The following is a 19,505-nucleotide window of genomic DNA, read 5'->3' on the forward strand; positions in this document are numbered from 1 at the left end:
CCATTACAACATAATTGACTCTACATGTAGACTAGGTAACAGGAGCCAAGTGATGTAGTTCATAGCCTCAGCACAGAGTTGGGATATTTCTGATTAAATTATTAAATTAAAAGTTATTCTGTCATTGGTGATAAGACAGTTTATCTTTACATTGCACAGTATTACTTTATATTGAGATTATACTTATTTCTTTCATTAAGTGATTTATTGTCATGCTTTCTTGCTTGTATGTTCTCAGTGGGTGACTAATAAATGAAATGGGGTACTCTAGTAGTTGTTATGATTCGATTTTTTTTTCCTTAGCTGCATCTGATAAGAATTTTGTTCTGAAAGCATGATGATGTGTTAAAAGGGCAAAGTATGTCTTAGGATGCACTAAAGAAAAAATGCTGCTGCCTTTGAAGAAAATGGATGGAAATCTTCAAATGTATACAAAAGCAAACTTCAGGCACTCATGCATGTAGGAGAACATGCTGCCTTAGCCTTAAGACTAATCCACCAACGTTGGCACTTTTGCGTTATGAAGTGTCCTTAATATTTTGAATACTCTCTGATCTGATTTGAGATTCTAGCATGGAAAACATGCATTTCCATAAAACTTGCATACAGTACATGACCTAGAAATGCACAAAGTGTGAAAAATAAGGTTATATAAGGGTTTCAGGGTTATATAAGATTGTTTTGGTAACATACATGATGTTCCTTGGTCAAACCATTTAGTTAATTTAGCCTATGGCATTTTGTTCAAGTTATTTTGAGGTTTCTGATCTGTGTAATAACTATTAAGTAACTAATTAGATCATTTGTGACAATTCTTAGGGCAAACCTGGTGAAAATGGCCCTGATGGTTTACCTGGCCCTCCTGGCCCAGAGGTAGGATATATTCTATTTACTATTATATTTTGACTATATGCATTATATTTATGTTATTCTATCATTGTTGATACAATGTTGTGTGCCACTGTGTGGTGATGAAGCTGTGGTTCATTTCCTGTCCTTTTCACAGGGATTTCCAGGTGACATTGGCCCACCAGGACAAAATGGCCCCGAAGGACCTAAGGTCAGAGTGTCATTAACTCTTTAGATATGAATTTTGAGTGAGTAGAAATAAAGTGAAAGTTCACTCTCTGTGTTTCATCCACAGGGAAAGCAAGGCATCCAAGGTTTGCCAGGTCCAAGAGGAACACCTGGACTTCAGGTGGCATTGACTTATTATATCTTGAAAATGAATAAAAGATTTTTTTTTTTAATTCTCTGACCTTTAGTGACAATTCTTTTGTCAGGGTGATGAGGGACCAGTTGGGCCCACTGGACCCGCTGGACTCGAGGTGAGTGCTGATTGGATAAGCCCTGTGACTCAAAATCAGTAAAAAAAAATAAAAATAACAGTAGAAGTTTAGGATCCACACACAAGTGCACCATGTGTCTCTGCCTAAATGTAGCTTCAGAGAAACAGCTATGACCTGTTATGGACACTAAGTCCTTTGGCTGACTGATGTTTGTATTGTTCTTAAGCTGTTTTGAAAGACTTCCTATTGGACGATGTGTACTCATTACCAGATTGGTCAGCAAATTGCTATGCTCTTTTCTATCATAAAAATCACACACAATCACAAACAAAAGCAACTGTCAAACCAAAATGAATAGTTTGTTTGTGTATATATATATATAAAATATGATATGGCAAATAGGATGGCTTTGAACCATTCTGCAGCATGACTAAAATCCACAGTGACTATCTTGGGTCCAAAAACAAATGTGAAATTGGAGTCATCCCAGGCTAAACAATAGAGTAGACCTTTCCAATGAAACTTTCTAATTTTGCAATGGTTGATTCCAGTCTGCCATCTCCCAAAAGTTAAACCCACAAGTGAATACTGCAAACAAACACAAATGACCCAACGACTTCTGTGAGCAATAAGAAGCCTTTGATGCTGCAAATGGCTCTGTGTTTTATGGATCATTAAGTTGTTTTAAGGGATGCTTTTGTTTTTGGCATCAATTGTTTGGTTTGTTTTGTGCCACGGCCTCTCGAGGGACAGCAGACTCACAGACTGCACCTTTTACAGGAGATACAGAGAGTTTATTGTTTGTTGTGAGGAGCTGCAGTACACTTCTCTGTGTCATTTTTGTTTTCTGTTCAGGGCAGGCCTGGGAGGCAGGGATACCCTGGACTGACAGGCCCAGATGGACTTAAGGTCAGACCCAATAGTCTCACATCCACCGCCGAACCACTGTCATCCTTAAATGAACATCCTCTCCCCGGCTTTCTTTTATCATAGAATAGCATCTGAATATGTGTAAATTAGATGTTAATTATCCGTTACCACAGGGGAATGGTCCTCCAAGCACATTTAAACTGATTTGAACTAAAAATGAAAGGCATGAATACGTTTGTGATATGCTAATTGGCTGCTTTGCTGTAGGGCGAGACCGGGATAACTGGCGAGGTCGGAAAGCTTGGCGAGAGGGTAACGGCTTTTCTCTCCTCTTTCTGCTGATTTCTGTTTGATGCTCACCGTGTGTCTGTTTTGTTCGGATCCCAAAGCTGTGCAGCCTATTGTGAGAAATATAACTTCAATAGAGCTAAGAGAAATAAGAAAAAAAAGTTAAGACCGCACATGTTCTTTCCTTCAGGGTCTACCTGGTTTTGTCGGGCTTGTTGGAGAGACTGGCATCACAGGTGAAAAGGTTAGCATGGTCTCACGTCGTCACACTTTGCTAACATCACAAGTTGTTGCTTACCAACGTCTATTTTAATCTGTGAAATTACTCTCTGTTTATGTAACGTGATTAGTGCTGAAACAAGAAGTCATACACAGCTAATCTTATATAAACTATTTTGTAGACTGAACACTTAATCTTTTAATCTATCAATAAACAATCAATGTTTCCCTAATTGTGGCTTTTGTCTCTCCAGGGGGATCGAGGCAAAACAGGCGCCCCAGGGCCGCCAGGTGACACGGGGCCGATGGTAAGGAGTAAGTCTGGACGCTGTCTCTCGTACCAGGGGGAATTTAGTTGTACTGTACATACGTAAGGGCTGGGGGTGTGATATGTTTGGGGACTGATTCAAGTTAAGAATAAGAATCGATAAGAATCATCTAATAGGCAGATAATATAAGGCCATTCAGTTTTGTCGGAAATCTGTAAAATAAATCATATAGATGTCATTTGAGTAATGTTGTGTCCATCAGGGTCACACTGGTATACCTGGAGTGACGGGGCCACCTGGACTGCAAGGGATTCCAGTAAGTTTACTGTTATCATTGTCCCAGCTGTATGTGCACTGAATGTAAACCAGAGACTACACTGGCCTGTTGTGTGGTTCCCAAACTTTTTCATGTCAAGGACCCCTAAACTGACACAAATTAGACCACGGACCCCTATTCAATAAGATTTTGTCCCAGGGTGCCCCATCTGATAGGATTTTTGCTTTTAGACGTTTTATTACAAAAAGTGTATAAAACCCATCACCAACATAGCCATACATTCTGTCATTGTTTTATTTATGGTTAGAATTATAGGTCCCTCAAGGACCCCTGGGGGTCTCCAGACCCCACTTTGGGAACCACTTACTTAGAAGGCTGTCTCTTGTATCTTAGTTTCCATAGTTTGCTATAGTCAAACTCAAAGACTATTTTTTCACACACATTCAGGGGCCTCTTGGTTCACAGGGATCCATTGGCATCAGAGGACCCAAAGGCAGGAGGGTAAGTGTCTCAAATTGGTTATAATATTATATTCCCATTAGGTGACACATAACTCATGTTTGTTACCAAATAATATGACGCAACAAATCAATTCAGTTCGTTAAATTAGCATCAACGCTCTAGGGATGGCCACTCTGATCCAAACTAAAATATGTCAACAGCTATCTTATGGATCGCCATGACATTTTATCAAGACATTCGTGATCCCCAGCCTCAGCTTACTTTGTGTTCAGTGCTAATTGGCAAATGTTGGCATGCTAACACGGTAAACCAAGATGTTGAACATGCCTGCTAAACATCTGCATGATAGAATTGTCATTGTGAACGCGTTGCCTGTCTGTACTGTTTTAAGTCCTGTTTTATATTTGCTGGTAGGTGTTACCCAAGAAAGATTACATTTTCCTGTATAGGAAATCATGTATTTTTCATCCCCAGCAGCAGCAACAATATTTTATTTGAAATAAAGGGAAGAACTGTGTAACGTTACAGTAGGTAAGATGAGAAAAACAGACCATGAAAGAGCACAAAGCAGAGGAGCTCTAAACTTCACTAATAAAATCCACAGATAATTAAATCTCTTAGAAGTGCTGAGCAAAAACACCACAGCAAGGATTGCTTAGCAAACTTATCCAAAGAAAAGAGACTTAAAACATAAAATAAACATAAATTACTATATACTGTATGTGTACATAGTAACAACAAGTTGATTCTGAACATGTGGTTAACAAGTCAGACATGCTAAGAAGCTCTACAAAACACCCTGAAGTTTCTGTACAGGAAATGTGTGTTGCTGTGTCTGCCATTATTTCAGGATGATTCCTGTGTTCACTGGCTTTTCCATAATTTAGTTTTCTACTTTGGGAAAATAGCCCATAGTTGCACAGCAGGATTATTGGACTGAATGAATAATTGATCTAACATGAATAAGTGGTATAATTAAGACATTTCATTTTGATTGGTTTAACATGGCGTTCCTGACATCACAAGCAGTCACAAATGTAATATTAATAACTATAATAGCTTAAAATTACATTAAGGCTTTGGGAAATAGAATTAATACCAGCACAATTATACTCCAGTCTCCTTATAACACTGTCTGAAATAATTCCCAGTCAACAAGAATTGTGAAAACAACAGTAACAAACTATTCCTGTGCCTAATGATTTGTTATTAAAATTGTGATATAGGGACTGCAGATTAAAATTAGCCTGCATGGCTAAATCTGGCATATTTACATGTTGGATTTTGTGCTCATGTTGATTAATGTGCGTTGTCCCTTTTAAATAAAGAAATCTAAGAACAAAACAAAAAGATAAAAAGAAGATAATAGCTTTATTCCTCAGGGCACACATGTAAAAGATGTGGTCTGAGTGAAAGCAATATGTGCACTGCAGCACAATAAATTAATCATAGGATTCCAAGAAAAGTAGTGACAGCTACTTGGATGTATTGATGTATCCAATCCTGTTACTTCTAGTTTGCTCCTATATCTTGTTATGGTTTTAATTTTTACCGTAAGAGGGTTTAGTCATACTTCAGTCATACTTAAGCATCATGTCACCCATGTCATTCAATTTTGTTTAAAAATTCCTACGTCCCCATCCAAACTGACTGAAACTGTACGTTTTACTGAACTCTTCAGTAAAACGCCTTTAAATTGGTGCACTTTATAAAAAAAAAAAAAAAAAGCATGGGGGAAAGTAAGTAAGTGTCCAGCTAATGTGTCTGTTGGGGTTGAATTAATCTGAAAAACTGATTGTGGAAGGATGGATGGATGGTACATGTCTCTGCACTATAAAACATGTTGTTCTTATAAGTCATATAGTCCATATTGTTTTCCCCTCCAAAAACGTATGTGCTTTTTAAAGATTATTTTGAGTTTAGGTGACAGTGACAGATGACTCCCCTAGTACAATAAAGGTGTGTCTTGATAAGAGAACATTTTAATTGCACTTGAAAAAAGTAACACTATCCCTCTTATGGGCAAATGTAATTCATTATTAGACAAAACGGGTCATTCTATGAACTAGAATGACTTTTTCAGGGAAGTTACCAATTTCAGTTTAATTTTGATGTCTTTGTATAACAACAAAAGTTATTGAAATGCCGGCAGAGAGCGTCTGGGTATCTTACCTGGTAGAGCGTGCGCCCATATAAAGAGGCTTAATCCTCGACGCAGCAGTCACGGGTTCGATTCTGACCCTTTGCTGCATGTCGTTCCCACTCTCTCTCCCCTTTCATGTCTTAAGCTGTCCTATCTAATAAATGCCTAAAATGCCATTACAAAATCTTAAAAAAAGAAGAAAAAAAAAAAGCTAGCACAAAAGGTCAGTTTTTTATGTAATATTTCAAAATACTTGTTTGGATGATCAGAAAGCTTATTAGATGTAATTAATATCTTTACTTCATATTTTAACACATTTCACAATTCTGATAACTGTCATCAATCGTACACAGCCACAAAAAAATATATAATAGTGTCCCTCCTAAGTAAACACATCTACGTTTCAGTCTCTTAACAACAGTCTTGAACAAATCTGTCTGTTATTACCATAGACTGTTAATATTAATAATAATTAATATTTACAGTCTGGTTATTACCAAGCAGCACTGAAAATGTCAAGGCTTTGTATAGGTAGGAGCCGTATTCTGCTTTGACTCGGTTTAAATCACTTTTATATAAGATGCTTACATGAACAACCAGCAAAAGACACAGTCAGTCCTTTAATGTTTTCTGACAGTGAATATTTTGGTTGAATTTTATAGGCGAGGATGAATCAGCTGCAGGATTTGACCTTTTCCCAAGGCGTCTTTACAATAATGGCAGTGTGCAGGCGCTGCCACTGTGTGTGATCGTGGAAAAATGGGGACAAAGTCTACACATTGTGGATAGGGCATGCTTCGGAGCTAATTCACGTCTCTTCTATGTGGGCTAAACCACAATGAAACCAAGAGAACTGCCTCCCAGGCTCCACTCAATAGGGATGACAAAAATGGAGATTAAGAGCCCAAATTCATTGACTTAATATGTTAAACAACGTGTGCCTTAGGTCGGTTAAAGGCCAGATTTGCCCAAGCTTTCCATTAGTGAAAATTTAAATTTTTTTCTACAGGGTCTGAGGGGTCCTGATGGCCCAGTGGGGGAGAAAGGGTCCACTGGAGTAAAGGTGAGCACATGGTCAGAAAGTCAAAGTCGAGAGCGGTTAATAAACCATGTTCAGAGTCTCAGATTTAGTTCCAGTTTGTGGCTCTTTTATTGATAATGTTACTTTACATGCCGAAACTGCCTTAGAGAAATGTCTGTGCTTCAACTTCCTAATTGCACACATCAAATATGTCCCATTGAAAGCTAGGATAAACAAAAGCATGAGAACTTTAACAAGCAACTATTTTTAACATCTGAAGAATCTTTAGAGGACGCTCTCTGTTAGCTGCAAATCTAACAACAGAACCTTAAATCAAAGAGTACTAACATATTGATGGTGCTGGTTGTGCTTGGCAGTGGGGAACATTTTAACTCTAGGGGATTTCAGAGAGCTCAGTTAACTGAGTTGGATGTTTTCTTTGCAGGGCCCTGATGGTCCACCAGGAAAATTGGGCCTCCCCGGGGAGATGGTAGGAAAAATTGAACTACTTTACTTTCCCCTCTTAACAGTAATGACATTATTAGCAGTATTAGCACAATCAGGGTTACATTTGGCCTTTTGAAGTTCTCGAGGAATTAGTATCCAGGATAAATAGAGTGATGTTGATACGCTTGTCCTAGTGAAGAGTACAATAGTCTCATGAACGCATGCACAGAGAAGCATTCATACAGTTTGGTATAAACTGTGTTCTTGATGTTACATAATAATACATAATCATGTAGGATGCACATCTCCATCTGGTACAACTGTGCTGTTGTTTATGGTGCTCCTCCAATCCAATCGAACACACAAGAAAGTGAACTGAGCCCCAGTCTTATGCTGACTGTGCCTGGTTATCCCCTTGTGGTTTTGACATGTTGTTGTAATAACAAACAACACCATTTAAATCTAACTCAATGTTATCCTCTGAGAGTAGAACTTATTTTTCCATGTGTCATTTTGCTGCAGGGAAAGCTTGGCGAGCCAGGTGAAGCTGGGCCTAAGGGATTTCCAGTAAGTGATTGGGGCTAACAGAGGTCTCTTTTAGGTCAGTCTTGATTTTTGGGGTGGACTCATTTTGGGGAACACTGGTGGATGAGTGAGGCGTGTGGCAAACTGTTACTCTAGTGGGTGTTGTTGAATTTCAACATGTGCATGAATACTAGTGTATGTGTTATAATTGGCCGTGCTGTTTTCAGGGTGTTCACGGACCCTCGGGACCTCCAGGGGCCAAAGGAATTGCAGGAGAGCCAGTGAGTTTATTATTTATTTACATTAATTTTGGTTACATATTTGAGAATCAACCCCATTATCAAATACCTTCTATGCTAATGTTTTTTCTCTGTGTTTTTTCACTCCATCTGGTTCAATTATGTAAAAATATGGTTGCAGAAGTTACAGCATATGTTAAAGGAACACGCCGACTTATTGGGACTTTAGCTTATTCACCGTAACCCCCAGAGTTAGACAAGTCGATACATACCCTTCTCATCTCCGTGCGTGCTGTAATGCTGTCTGACGGCTCCAGCATTAGCTTAGCTTAGCACAGATCCTGCAGGTGAATGGTTCCAACTAGTCTACTGCTCCGAATAAGTGACAAAATAATGCCAACATGTTCCTGTTTACATGTTGTGATTTGTCGCATCTGCACAATAAACAAAACACGTAACATGAGACACAGCCGTCTTCTGCAACCGTAAACAAACCGAATATACTCTCAGACAGGCTTGCTGCGAGCATATCACTCCGCCAAGTACTATATTCTTCCGCCCGCAGAATATAGTTCCCGGTTTGTTTTCGGATAGAAGGTGGTGGTGTCTCATGTTACGTTGTTTTTGTACACGCCACTGTACAAATCACAACAGGTAAATAGGAACATGTTGAGCAGTTATTTGTCACTTCGTCGAGCAGTAGGATTACTGGAACCATTCACCTGCCTGTTCTGTGATGGGCTGATGCCGCTGGAGCCGTCAGACAGCCTTACAGCATGCACGGAGATGAGAAGGGTATGTATCGACTTGTCTAACTCTGGGGGTTACGGTGAATAAGCTAAATTCCCAATAAGTTGGCGTGTTCCTTTATAGGCAGACACCATAGTATCTCATTATGTATAATGACCTGTGGCTCTCCAGCACCTACTGTGATCTATTCTTTCTTCTTTCCCTTTGCATACAAACACTGATTTTCCCCTTTTATTCAGTGCTTCCTAGAAACCCTATATCCTGGTCAAAAAGCCCTTTACAACCTAATCCTCTCTCTCTCATTCTGTCCAAGTCTCACAGACACAAGCAGAGTAGTCAATCCGAGACAATTTGATTTACAGCATTCCCTTCCTGGAAAGGCAGCTTTATTGTAGCCTGAATGGGTCTCTATAACAGCAGGCCTGTTTCCATCATTTACAGAATCTTTGGCTCAGTGTTTTGAAGGCTCTTAGCCCTGCAGATTAACTTATCTCCACAAATCCACACTTTCTGCCTGATTCTTATTTCTTTTCACATTTTCCTCCTTTACTGTCACTTTCAGAAGCATTTGTCCAAGATTAGAAAGTACTCCTAACCTTTTTATTGGTGCTTTTGTTTTGTCGCTGCAGGGACCAACAGGGCCACCAGGAACGATTGGGCCACTGGGGGAGATGGGGCCGAGGGTGAGTTTGATCACACAGCTGGTGTAAACTCCTACTGACTTTTACGTTAGCACAGAATACTAAAGGCTGTAATTGTTGTTGACAGGGGCTGCCAGGGAAGGATGGAGAGAGAGGACTGTCTGGTGAACCTGGAGAGAAGGTGAAGATGATGATATGCTGTTGATTATTGAGATATCGGGCTGGTGAAAGTGTACCTGTGATTGTGTTTCACACCATGAACATGTGTGTGAGATGATGACATCACAATAGCCTTTTCTGCAGGAAATGGTTATGCCATTTGGGGGGGGCGGGGGTCAAAGAAGAAAAGAACGCACAGAAATTATGTTTTGTACAGAAATTATTAGCAGGATTATTTGTTACTGGCATTGGGAGAGTGATATGTAACTACTGTTTACTAAGCAGGTTGGCTTAGAAGTTAGGTACCTAACTAACAAGATAGCTAAGTTAAATTGCATGAAGGTTCATGAAACTAGGTATGTGACCAAAACTGTATAAACTACTTACGTGTGGCTGTGGTATGCCTTAAAGTGCTCATATTATGCTTTCTGGCTTTTTCCCTTTCCTTTATTGTGTTATTTTTTTGTGTGTGTGCATGTAATAGGTTTACAAAGTGAAAAAGCCCAAAGTCCCCCTTAAAGGGAGTTTACCATCTCCCACACAAATGTTTTTTTCATGAACTGCTCCAAACAGCTCTATTGTAGTCTGGCATTTACTTTCGTGACAAATGCTGCGTCACTAGGTAACGCACGTTATAATGTTCACCTAGCTGCTAGTGTGGCACGTCCTCAAACTAAGTTAGTTAGAGCAGAGGCACGAAGAGTTCAGATAGTTGTATCGCCACGTCCAGGAGACAGTGCAGAATTAAAACGTTACGTTTGAAACACTTTGTTAAAATTGAAATAACTTACCCTGCAACGTCTTGCTCCAGTCTAGGTTGTACGGCTGAGCCAAAGTCATAGGTTACCAGCTGAAGCGGTATGTTTTGGATCACACTAGCTTGATGGTCAGGCCCTGCCCTACTCTGCTTCTGACTGGCTAGTAGTCCTTACCTAGGTATTGCGCATGTGCGACTCCAAACAAAGATGGAACAGAAGTGAAATGCCTCACTCGGTAGCTAAAGCAGAGAGCTCAACACCCAGGATGAAAAGAGGAGTTGCAGAAATGTGCAGTACTACAAAAAGTCGGTGTTTTTTGAAAATTAAACCATGTAAAACTATTCTGGTAAAACATCTAAATGCAATTATGAACCTGAAAATTAGCATAATATGAGCTCTTTAATGCCATTCGCCCACTGCTTCTACTTACCTAGGCATTGGAACTCCTATTAGCAGTTGTATTGGAAACAAAACAGGTAATCAGAAATCAACTTCTCCAGTTTTGCAATTGCCTGAAATCTTGGCAATGTAAAACTGAGAAAGGTTATTCTTACCTACCTATGTGGAAATCAAATAAAAACTACAAAATGTGATTAATGTGCTTACTAATAAAAAAAATGTTACTCAAAAAACAACCATGGTGGAAGCAAAGGCTATACATCAAGAGATGTCATTGGTGAACACTTCACCAATGACATAACCATCATGCTTCTTTTTCCTGACAGGGTGCAATCGGTCTACCTGGCAACATCGGGGAGCAGGGTTTGATTGGCCAGAGAGTGAGTATCCCATGTTTTCTTTCTGTAGAGTCTTCATGAGTTAAAGTGCACTTGATTTATTTCGGCAAGCCCTCAAAAATATGTAAGTAGATATGTAACCTGCAACACAGAGTAAACCAAGTGGTTCCTTTCTTTTTCAAATTGTACTTAAATACAGTTTTGCCAATTTGCCAGTTTGGCTTGCTACGCATTTGTTTTTGTTTCATGTGATCACTGTCCTCATAACACTGAAATATATTGCAGCCATAATATCTTTATGATGTGTCTATCAGGGTGAGCCAGGCATTGATGGGGACCCTGGACAGAGTGGATCTGATGGAGCCAAGGCAAGTTAAAAAATATAAGACATACTGTAACTTAAAATTTGATTTATTCATAACTTTAACAAGCCAAATGGTTTTTTTAGTGTGAAGGCCCACAGTAAATGTAAAACATTGCTTCAAGACTTTGGCCTGTAATCAAATTGCTGTCAATAACTATGGATTAATTCTCTCCTGATTCCTATATGTCTGTGAACCCAGCGAACTCTCCAGTTTACTGTAGCAGCTTATTGTAATTAGGGCCAGTCGTCTATTGTTTGTGAGGTATTGGCCTTTGTACAGTTGGAGCCGCATTGTGTTGGCGCTTAGTGAAACAGATAGTGGGGCTATTTTAAAAGCTCTAAATTCTGGCAAGTACTGTGACAGAAAAACAAGATGGAGAGCACAGAGTGTCCGCCTATTCAGCAGAACCAGACTACTGAATGTATGGCTGACAGACCCACAAACACTGTTTGGCTTAGAGAAAGTGGTAAACTGTGAGCACAGAGAACACTGAGGATTAGAATAGACTCAACCTGAGAGTCTGTTCAGCTCTACAGGACGTTTTCTGTTAGTTTGGAGAGTAAACTACTTTGAGGGGTGCTTGGCCACAGTGCAGCTCATTGATGGAAAAGGGCAGCTCAAAAGGGATTTGCAGCTTGTGTTGTTAACTATTAGGGAAATGAAAATCAGTGCATTGTCATGGTTCATTGTTTTATTACTCTGTGCAATTTAAAATAGAAATTCAACAAATAATTGGAGGATTTTAACATTATTTTGACTGCCTCCTCTCAGCAGTCTGTAGCTAATTCAATACCTAATTCTTGTTTCCAGGCATAGTGTCAAGTGGGTCTTACCAAATAGCAAAATCCTGTTTTACTGTATATCTGCATTATCAGCTGCTTCAGAGAGAAGCCATATTTGTTTATTGGGATCGTATCATTAGGCTGCCTAGGTTAAGCAGGGTGACCAGGAAATGGGGAGAAAGAGGGAGAACAAGTTGAAGAAACAAGGTGGATTTTGGATACAGGACTTGAAATACAGCAGAGGCTACTGAGAATTTAATGTGAAGTCAAAACTAAAACCATATCTTAACAGAAAATCGAACTACAGGTTTGTCTGTGTGTTGTATACTTCATGCTGTTCACTAGAATATTCAGTAGGTGGGACCACATTGCGCTGGTCTTTATCCTGTCTTCCCGACAGGTGTTTCTCAGCTTCTGTATGGAATTATCTTTCTACTTCTGCTCCTTTTAGTCATGCATTCATGTTCCAAAGGGCTGAATTCTCTGTCCAGTCTTGTTTTTTTTATTCAAATATTTCCACTTGGACAGACCATTATCCTTTTGGGTCTTGTTTCCTACTCTTGTGTTACACAGACGGGCCTTGCTATACATTTCCCTTGAACTAATCTATGTCAGTTGGACATGTTAGCCGTATACAAAACTGCTTGTCTGCTATGAAGTGTTGTTTGGCCAACATTCTTTTTTTTCCATCTTAGAAATATTTCCAAACTACAGCTTGTTGTGTCTCACTAATAAATGCTTTTGTCTAACACTGTCTAAACTACTGTAACTCTCTGTTTACATGTCTAAGCTGCCACTGTATGAACTGCAGCTAGTTCAGAATGCTGCATCAAGACTTTTATGTGAAGCCTGCTGTAGAGCTCAGATCTCCACTGGTCTGGCCTCATGTCTTTGCGGCGCGTGAATACTAGATCACATTTAAGTTTTTATTCACAACCTACTGCTGCTGCTCAAATTGGTAGACTCTTAACACCATACTCGACAGGCAGGACTCTACAATCATCGGATCAGGCCTTTACTGACTGTTCCACTATCAAAATTCATGGGGGAATATGGGGGGCCGAGCTCCGTTGCTTCATCGTTGTGGAACCCCAGGCTTTGCAATAACCTTTCTGCAGACAGTGGGCCAGTTGATAATGTGGAATATCATGGAAACCTGAAGCACAGACAGACCTTACATTGATATATTACATTTAGTGAAGGTTGTTTGTCATTTATGTATTTACTATTTTTGACTTGTGAACAGTTTTTATTAGATATAAATAATGATTGTTACAGTCTGAATATTTTATTTAACAGGCCAAAATCCTGGCTATGCTACCGCAACTCTGCGATCACCTTTTTAACTGGACTTGTACTACTCTTCTCAGGGGGACAAGGGGGATGCTGGTCAAGAAGGCACTATAGGAGACAGGGGGGAAATCGGTGTAAAAGGAAAAGAAGGACCTCTTGGATCTCCCGGACTGGTTGGTGTAAGGGTGAGTGTCTCAGCAGCCAACTCCAAATTTAATTCAATTCCCAAACAAAGACGGTTCTTTTTTGTCAACTTACAACCCTGTTCGATTTTCTTCTACCAGGGTCAGGAGGGTAAACCTGGCAAAATTGGTGAAAGAGGAAAACTAGGAGAAAAGGTTTGTCAGTTCGCTTACTTTGGGCTTCAGTAGACCTTTTACTCTGGGATGTCTCTCAATTTACTGCCTTGTACAAGTGGTTCTCTGCTGCAGTGGTCCGTAACCTACATACGCTTGACATTGGAAGTGCTCATCAAATTGACTTTCAGTGTTAAATGTTTGAATTGTCAAACTACCCATACAACTGTTTGGGGAAGTTTGCACTCTCACTGCATACCTGATCATTGATGGCCTCTCTCCAGGGGAGCAAGGGTCACCAAGGCCACCTGGGTGAGACGGGGTCAATTGGTGAGCAGGGAGTAATGGGGTTTGTCGGACAGAAGGGGACGAGAGGAACCATCGGGCCAGTGGTAAGACATCCACAGATGGTTTAAAGGACTTGCTTGGTTGTTGGTGGATGTGTGCTAAATACATACATTTCCCCAGGGTGCCCCGGGGAGAATGGGCCAACAAGGAGATCCAGGCATATCAGGTTACGAGGTAAGCACAGTGATGACATAATGCAATTTCATTGCAGGATGTTATGAAAGTGAGGGGCCTACAGCACTTCCAAAACCTTACAAAAGGCTTTAATCTAACTGTCTATTCATAAATGTTAAAAACAGTGACAATCAACATTATTAAGCATTTAAAAGAAAGGCCTTCTTTCTCTATTTATATTTAATTTATTGTATGGAAAGAAAGCTTTTTATATTTCTATTTTTATGCCACATAGTAGTCTATGCACAATATAATCAGGGGTGTGTAGGTAAAAAAACAAATACAAGTAGGTTGCCTTGTTGACAGGTCAGGTACGTTACCTGATGAAGATGTAGGGCCTTGTTTTAACGATCTGAAACGCAAGTATCAAATGTGAAACGCAAGTAGCTTTGTGGGCGGATCTCGGGCGCTGTTGCTATTATACCGGCGGGATAAATGACTCTTGCGACCGACGCAAATCTAAAATGGGTTGGTCTGAAGTAGCTAGGTGTGGTTTGGGCGTATCGTGCAATAAACCAATGAGAGCATCATCTCACATTCCCTTTAAGAGCAGGCGCGCTTGTTCCATGGCGGATTGCTATTATGACGGCGGATTTGCCTGGCGCACGCCAGCGGGAGCTGTCCGGGATGCGGCAAAGTAATAAATGCCCGTCTTGAGCGGGTGGCGATGTTGCTGCAGCCTCTCGGGCGCATATCATCAAGTCTGGAGAGGATTGCTGCAGCCATGGAGCGTGGGCCTCCAAACGCACCACCTGCTCCTGTTGTGCCCCTTCCTCCTCCCCCCACTCCATCTCCGTCTACTCCAGGAGCGCATTGCCACTCCCGGACCAGATCCCACCGGAGTGTCCAATCCCACCATAGTTCAACATCACGTCTCCTTAAAACCCTCAGAGCCCTACGGGATCATCCACGACGTCACACGGCACCTCCAATTAATATTTAGATTATTTAATGAAACTTTTATCGATCTTCTTACCGTTTTTTCCAGCTAGAAGCTAAGAAGCTAGCCGTCATGGGGGTGTCTTTGTTGTCTTCGTAGCCTTTGCAGAAGGTTTTCTATCCAGCCTGGAACTTGTGCCTTTTTTCAGAGTTGTTCAGCAATAAATCCAAACTTACATCCAAGATTTATCCACTCGATGTCCGTAATTTATCAATTTTCCATCATTTCTGCCGCTAGCTCTGTGCTATCGGCTGCTACAGTCTAGTATAAATCTCCCATGATGCTTTGCAAGACTGTTTTGACGTTTTTCAACCAATGGGAAGGCAGGTCCATCACACAAAGAGTATATAGTCGAAAAGAGAGTTCACTCCAGGAAATAGGAGCGAGAACAAAGAGTAAAGTGAAGAAGAGATAACTACGGTCTATGACCGTTCTACAGAGAAGAATGGCGTCACTGTTTAGATATTTGGGATACATTTGGGCCTTTTTTGAAGAAATGTAAATAGTTTGTCATTTATGTGAGTTATAATGTTCATTATGTTTATTTTTGCACTGGATGACTCCAAATATATAGGATAACTGTTTTAGACAACACAAATGCTTGCTGTGTGTGTGTATCAACATACATTTGAACATTATTATTTTGATTATTGGCAAAAGCGTCTTGACTTTCTTTGAAAAATTTTATATATTTTGTCAACTATATAAGTTATAATGTTTATTTCTTCACAGTTTGACACCCAAGACATATGGGAACTGATTTAGACAGGAGATTGGCTTAGCTTTTATTGTTCTGTGTGTGATATCAATAAATATCTGTGAGATTCATTTTCCGTTTTATTTATATATTTGTTTTTAAGGTCATACAACCTTTTTTTACTTTCAATTGACCTCACTACAGCTCAAATATTCTAATAGCCCAGTTTTTCCTGAAAGAAATGATGTACATTGATTGACTATAGACAACAGGGTTGATGTTTTACAAGCTTTTTTAGAAAATAAAACCAGACGGAAAAGGAATTGTAAAAATGGCCTTAGGTTCCTGGACGTTAAGTCCTCTAATATTTCCTCATTTATGTCATCAACACATCCATGATTCATGGAAATGTTGTATAAAACACAACAAGCCACAAAGAATGCTGCGACTTTTTGAGGACTGTACTGTAAGTGTCTCCTGACCTATCCAAACACCTGAAGCGCATTTTCAGGAATATTTTTCCTTGTAATTATGTATGGTTTTAGACTTTAGACTAGCGCCACTGACTTTAGACCAGATTTTTCCTGGTCTGTGGTGGAATTGTTTTCTGAAACAGCGAAATAGCACCAGGGAACGTTTGCGCCTGAACATGCCTCCTCTTTTCGCTGAACCGCCCCCCCGGGAGCGCAAATACATTCCCTAATTTACCGACGTGCGTCTGTGGAGGGAAAAGTCCGCTGTGCGTCGGGTGCAAAATAGGAATGATACATGCGTCGGTGTACAAAGGCAATTGCGCTGAGTGCAAGATAGGGCCCACAATGTGAAAACATCATAGCTGTTTTCAGTGAATCAGTTTGGGGTCCATTTAGTGTGTGGGATTTTCTCTTGATATTATTTCTAAATTTTTACACCAAGAAATGCTTAGTTACTCACAACCAAGCCTGGATTGATTTTTGTAAGGTGTTTCATCAGGGTTTATATTTCATACAGAACATTATTGAATGACACTATTGGCTTGCGAGTAGATACTGTGCTTGCATTGTTCTGGTGTTGATGAATCACAGGCTGAATCTCATTTGTTGGTATTTTGTTCTTCCTCTTCACTCCACAGTCGGGGGAATCCTCTACTCTATTGTGTAGTTCTGTCTGTCTGTCTGTGTGATAAATACACCAGGGTTACAATTTAATTATCTTGATTAATGGCATTGTGGATAGAGGTATAACCTTATAATTTTTTAATGATTTTTTTGTCTTATCTTTGACCAATACAAGGCAAAAAGTAGACATCAAAACAACTTATTAATGTTCTCTGGAGGCCATACAAACAAATAAAAGCAAACAAATAGTGATGATAGAGTGATGCAGCATTTTCTAGCAAGCCTTTTATGCTAGCAGCTACCTATATGTACCTCTCTTCTAACTACCCATACCAACGAAGAAGACGTGCCAGTTAAAGGATTGGGGTGGTGAAGAAGCTTTTCATTTTTTTAAAACAAACTTTCTCTTATTGCTTGTACAAAACTGATGATGAATAGCAATCTTACTGGTCATTACCTGTGTATGCACATAGTAGATTGAGGATAAAAAATTGTTCATTGCAGATTTAAGACGACTGTAGAGTGTGTAATCAAATTGCTGACACACATAACTACAACTTGACTAATGAATCACAAAATTGCATTCTCCATGGCAATAAAAGATGAAGCGATGACCTGGACTACCTCACCTCCATGTGTTTCTCTACATCACAAACGTAATATTTCACACAGTAAATTGGGGGTGAAGGTTACAGTCACAAACTCTTTTTTTGTTATAGGGTCACATGGGAATGCAGGGCCCCCTGGGACCTCCTGGGCCAAAAGGTGAAAAGGTACATTACCACATTTACATGCTGTCCCTAATAGCTGTCTGCACTTTGATTGTGTCTAGATCTCTGCAGGCCTGTAATGGTTGCATTATTTAACAATGTAAAACTATCAGGCAACTCGTTGTCTTAGTGGTCCGTTTTTGCATTGGTACTTCAGTTGTGTCCCTAATTAGTGCATCCTCTGTCTGTCTTGTTGTCCTTCCAGTATTCCTAAAGTCACCCTAATTAGATCTAATAGATCCATGATGTGAACTAGGACACATTCAATTAACTCAGTGCTGTCAAATGCATATAATTAGCCAAGCAACTGGTCTGCTTATGATTTGGGGCATATTAGCTACATCATTTGTGTTTATTTGACATAACAGCACACAATAGAACACACTGCACTAGAGTTTAGTGAGGCGCTAATTCACATTTTTTGTAGTCCCTGGGCAGGAGCCATCTGGGATGTGGATATTTGTTATTTTCTCTTTGCCAATATCCACAAAATAATGGCTGTGCTTGCTTTCTAATTAAAACAGTTTCATGCTATCACACGGGTCGTTGAAATATGTATGATTGTCAATTGATAGAGCCAGGTAACCCTGGCACTAAAACATGCTGCGGATAAATACAGATCTTTATCACAGGTATATTAAAAGCATGGATGCTACATTATATTGCTTGCATTCCTGTAAGTGTCAGTTTTGCTCGGCCCCTGGCCATCACTAATTATTATTATTCTTTTAGATGCCTGTTGGGCTCTTCATTTATGTATTTTATTTGACACATGCACCACACATGACTATTAAAATCATACACACATCCGTGGTTATTGTTTAATGATTCCCATAGACCCTGAAACAGACATTGGCTCCATTTATGTGAAATGGGATCATTCTGGCTAATAGCGCATGAAATGATTTGCCATTCATAAAGAGAATTTCCATTGTTGTACTCTTTCAACCAAAACATGCATTGGTTTTGCACAGACCATTGGGTTTCAAGGGAAACTCCATTGATTGTGGTTGTTTGTCTGTGTCTATATATCGCTTGTTTAGGGTGAACAGGGAGACGACAGCAAGGTAGAAGGTCAGCCAGGTCCCCAAGGTGACAGAGTGAGTTTCTTACACCTACCCGTTTGTCCTGTGTCGTTTGTTAGTGGTGGTCGGGATTGTTTCATCATTTTGTTTCCATGTGAACCCAGGGTCCTCCTGGAAACAGAGGAGAGAGAGGAGAGCCAGGTGACCTCGGACACATTGTAAGTCACTTTAGAAAACCAGCACATTGTTTGCTCTGTTCTTCAGGTATAGTGTCAATTAGGTTTAAGTGATGTTCTTTAGATTGAAATGCAGAAAATTATGTTTTTCAGGGTCAAATAGGTGTTGATGGAAAGAGAGGTGAAGCTGGTGCCCCAGGGCTTCCTGTAAGTATCTTATTTATGTCTCTTAAAATGTAAAACTCCGATGTATAGACAGGTTGTCAAATTGTCCAAACACAATCGGTGTAATTCAAATCAAACAGTAATGATCGTTTTAGGGACATCCTGGGCCAAAGGGACAAGCAGGGCTGAAAGGATCCAAAGGTGACCAAGTAAGGACATAAAAATAGTGGCATGATTGTTTTTTTGTATTAGAAAACTCAATTACTTCACGCAATATTATTGG

At 39.9% G+C, this 19,505-nt stretch overlaps 1 protein-coding gene across 2 annotated transcripts in view; it reads left to right on the plus strand.

Moving 5' to 3' along the window:
* col27a1b (collagen, type XXVII, alpha 1b) overlaps nucleotides 1-19,505 on the plus strand; it is a 69,544-nt gene that overhangs the window by 41,362 nt on the left and 8,677 nt on the right. For both annotated transcript variants that reach the window (XM_039802101.1, XM_039802100.1), the window contains exons 19-45: nucleotides 820-873; nucleotides 1,007-1,060; nucleotides 1,145-1,198; nucleotides 1,284-1,328; nucleotides 2,145-2,198; nucleotides 2,427-2,471; nucleotides 2,638-2,691; nucleotides 2,921-2,974; nucleotides 3,198-3,251; nucleotides 3,660-3,713; nucleotides 6,827-6,880; nucleotides 7,284-7,328; nucleotides 7,808-7,852; nucleotides 8,038-8,091; nucleotides 9,429-9,482; nucleotides 9,568-9,621; nucleotides 11,083-11,136; nucleotides 11,409-11,462; nucleotides 13,612-13,719; nucleotides 13,819-13,872; nucleotides 14,115-14,222; nucleotides 14,299-14,352; nucleotides 17,806-17,859; nucleotides 18,900-18,956; nucleotides 19,046-19,099; nucleotides 19,211-19,264; nucleotides 19,378-19,431. In XM_039802101.1, coding sequence (XP_039658035.1) covers nucleotides 820-873; nucleotides 1,007-1,060; nucleotides 1,145-1,198; nucleotides 1,284-1,328; nucleotides 2,145-2,198; nucleotides 2,427-2,471; nucleotides 2,638-2,691; nucleotides 2,921-2,974; nucleotides 3,198-3,251; nucleotides 3,660-3,713; nucleotides 6,827-6,880; nucleotides 7,284-7,328; nucleotides 7,808-7,852; nucleotides 8,038-8,091; nucleotides 9,429-9,482; nucleotides 9,568-9,621; nucleotides 11,083-11,136; nucleotides 11,409-11,462; nucleotides 13,612-13,719; nucleotides 13,819-13,872; nucleotides 14,115-14,222; nucleotides 14,299-14,352; nucleotides 17,806-17,859; nucleotides 18,900-18,956; nucleotides 19,046-19,099; nucleotides 19,211-19,264; nucleotides 19,378-19,431 — 1,533 coding nt within the window. The remainder of the gene's footprint in view (nucleotides 1-819; nucleotides 874-1,006; nucleotides 1,061-1,144; nucleotides 1,199-1,283; nucleotides 1,329-2,144; nucleotides 2,199-2,426; nucleotides 2,472-2,637; nucleotides 2,692-2,920; nucleotides 2,975-3,197; nucleotides 3,252-3,659; nucleotides 3,714-6,826; nucleotides 6,881-7,283; nucleotides 7,329-7,807; nucleotides 7,853-8,037; nucleotides 8,092-9,428; nucleotides 9,483-9,567; nucleotides 9,622-11,082; nucleotides 11,137-11,408; nucleotides 11,463-13,611; nucleotides 13,720-13,818; nucleotides 13,873-14,114; nucleotides 14,223-14,298; nucleotides 14,353-17,805; nucleotides 17,860-18,899; nucleotides 18,957-19,045; nucleotides 19,100-19,210; nucleotides 19,265-19,377; nucleotides 19,432-19,505) is intronic.

Source organism: Perca fluviatilis, chromosome 6 (genome assembly GCF_010015445.1).
Source record: "Perca fluviatilis chromosome 6, GENO_Pfluv_1.0, whole genome shotgun sequence".
Taxonomy (NCBI): Eukaryota; Metazoa; Chordata; class Actinopteri; order Perciformes; family Percidae; genus Perca; species Perca fluviatilis.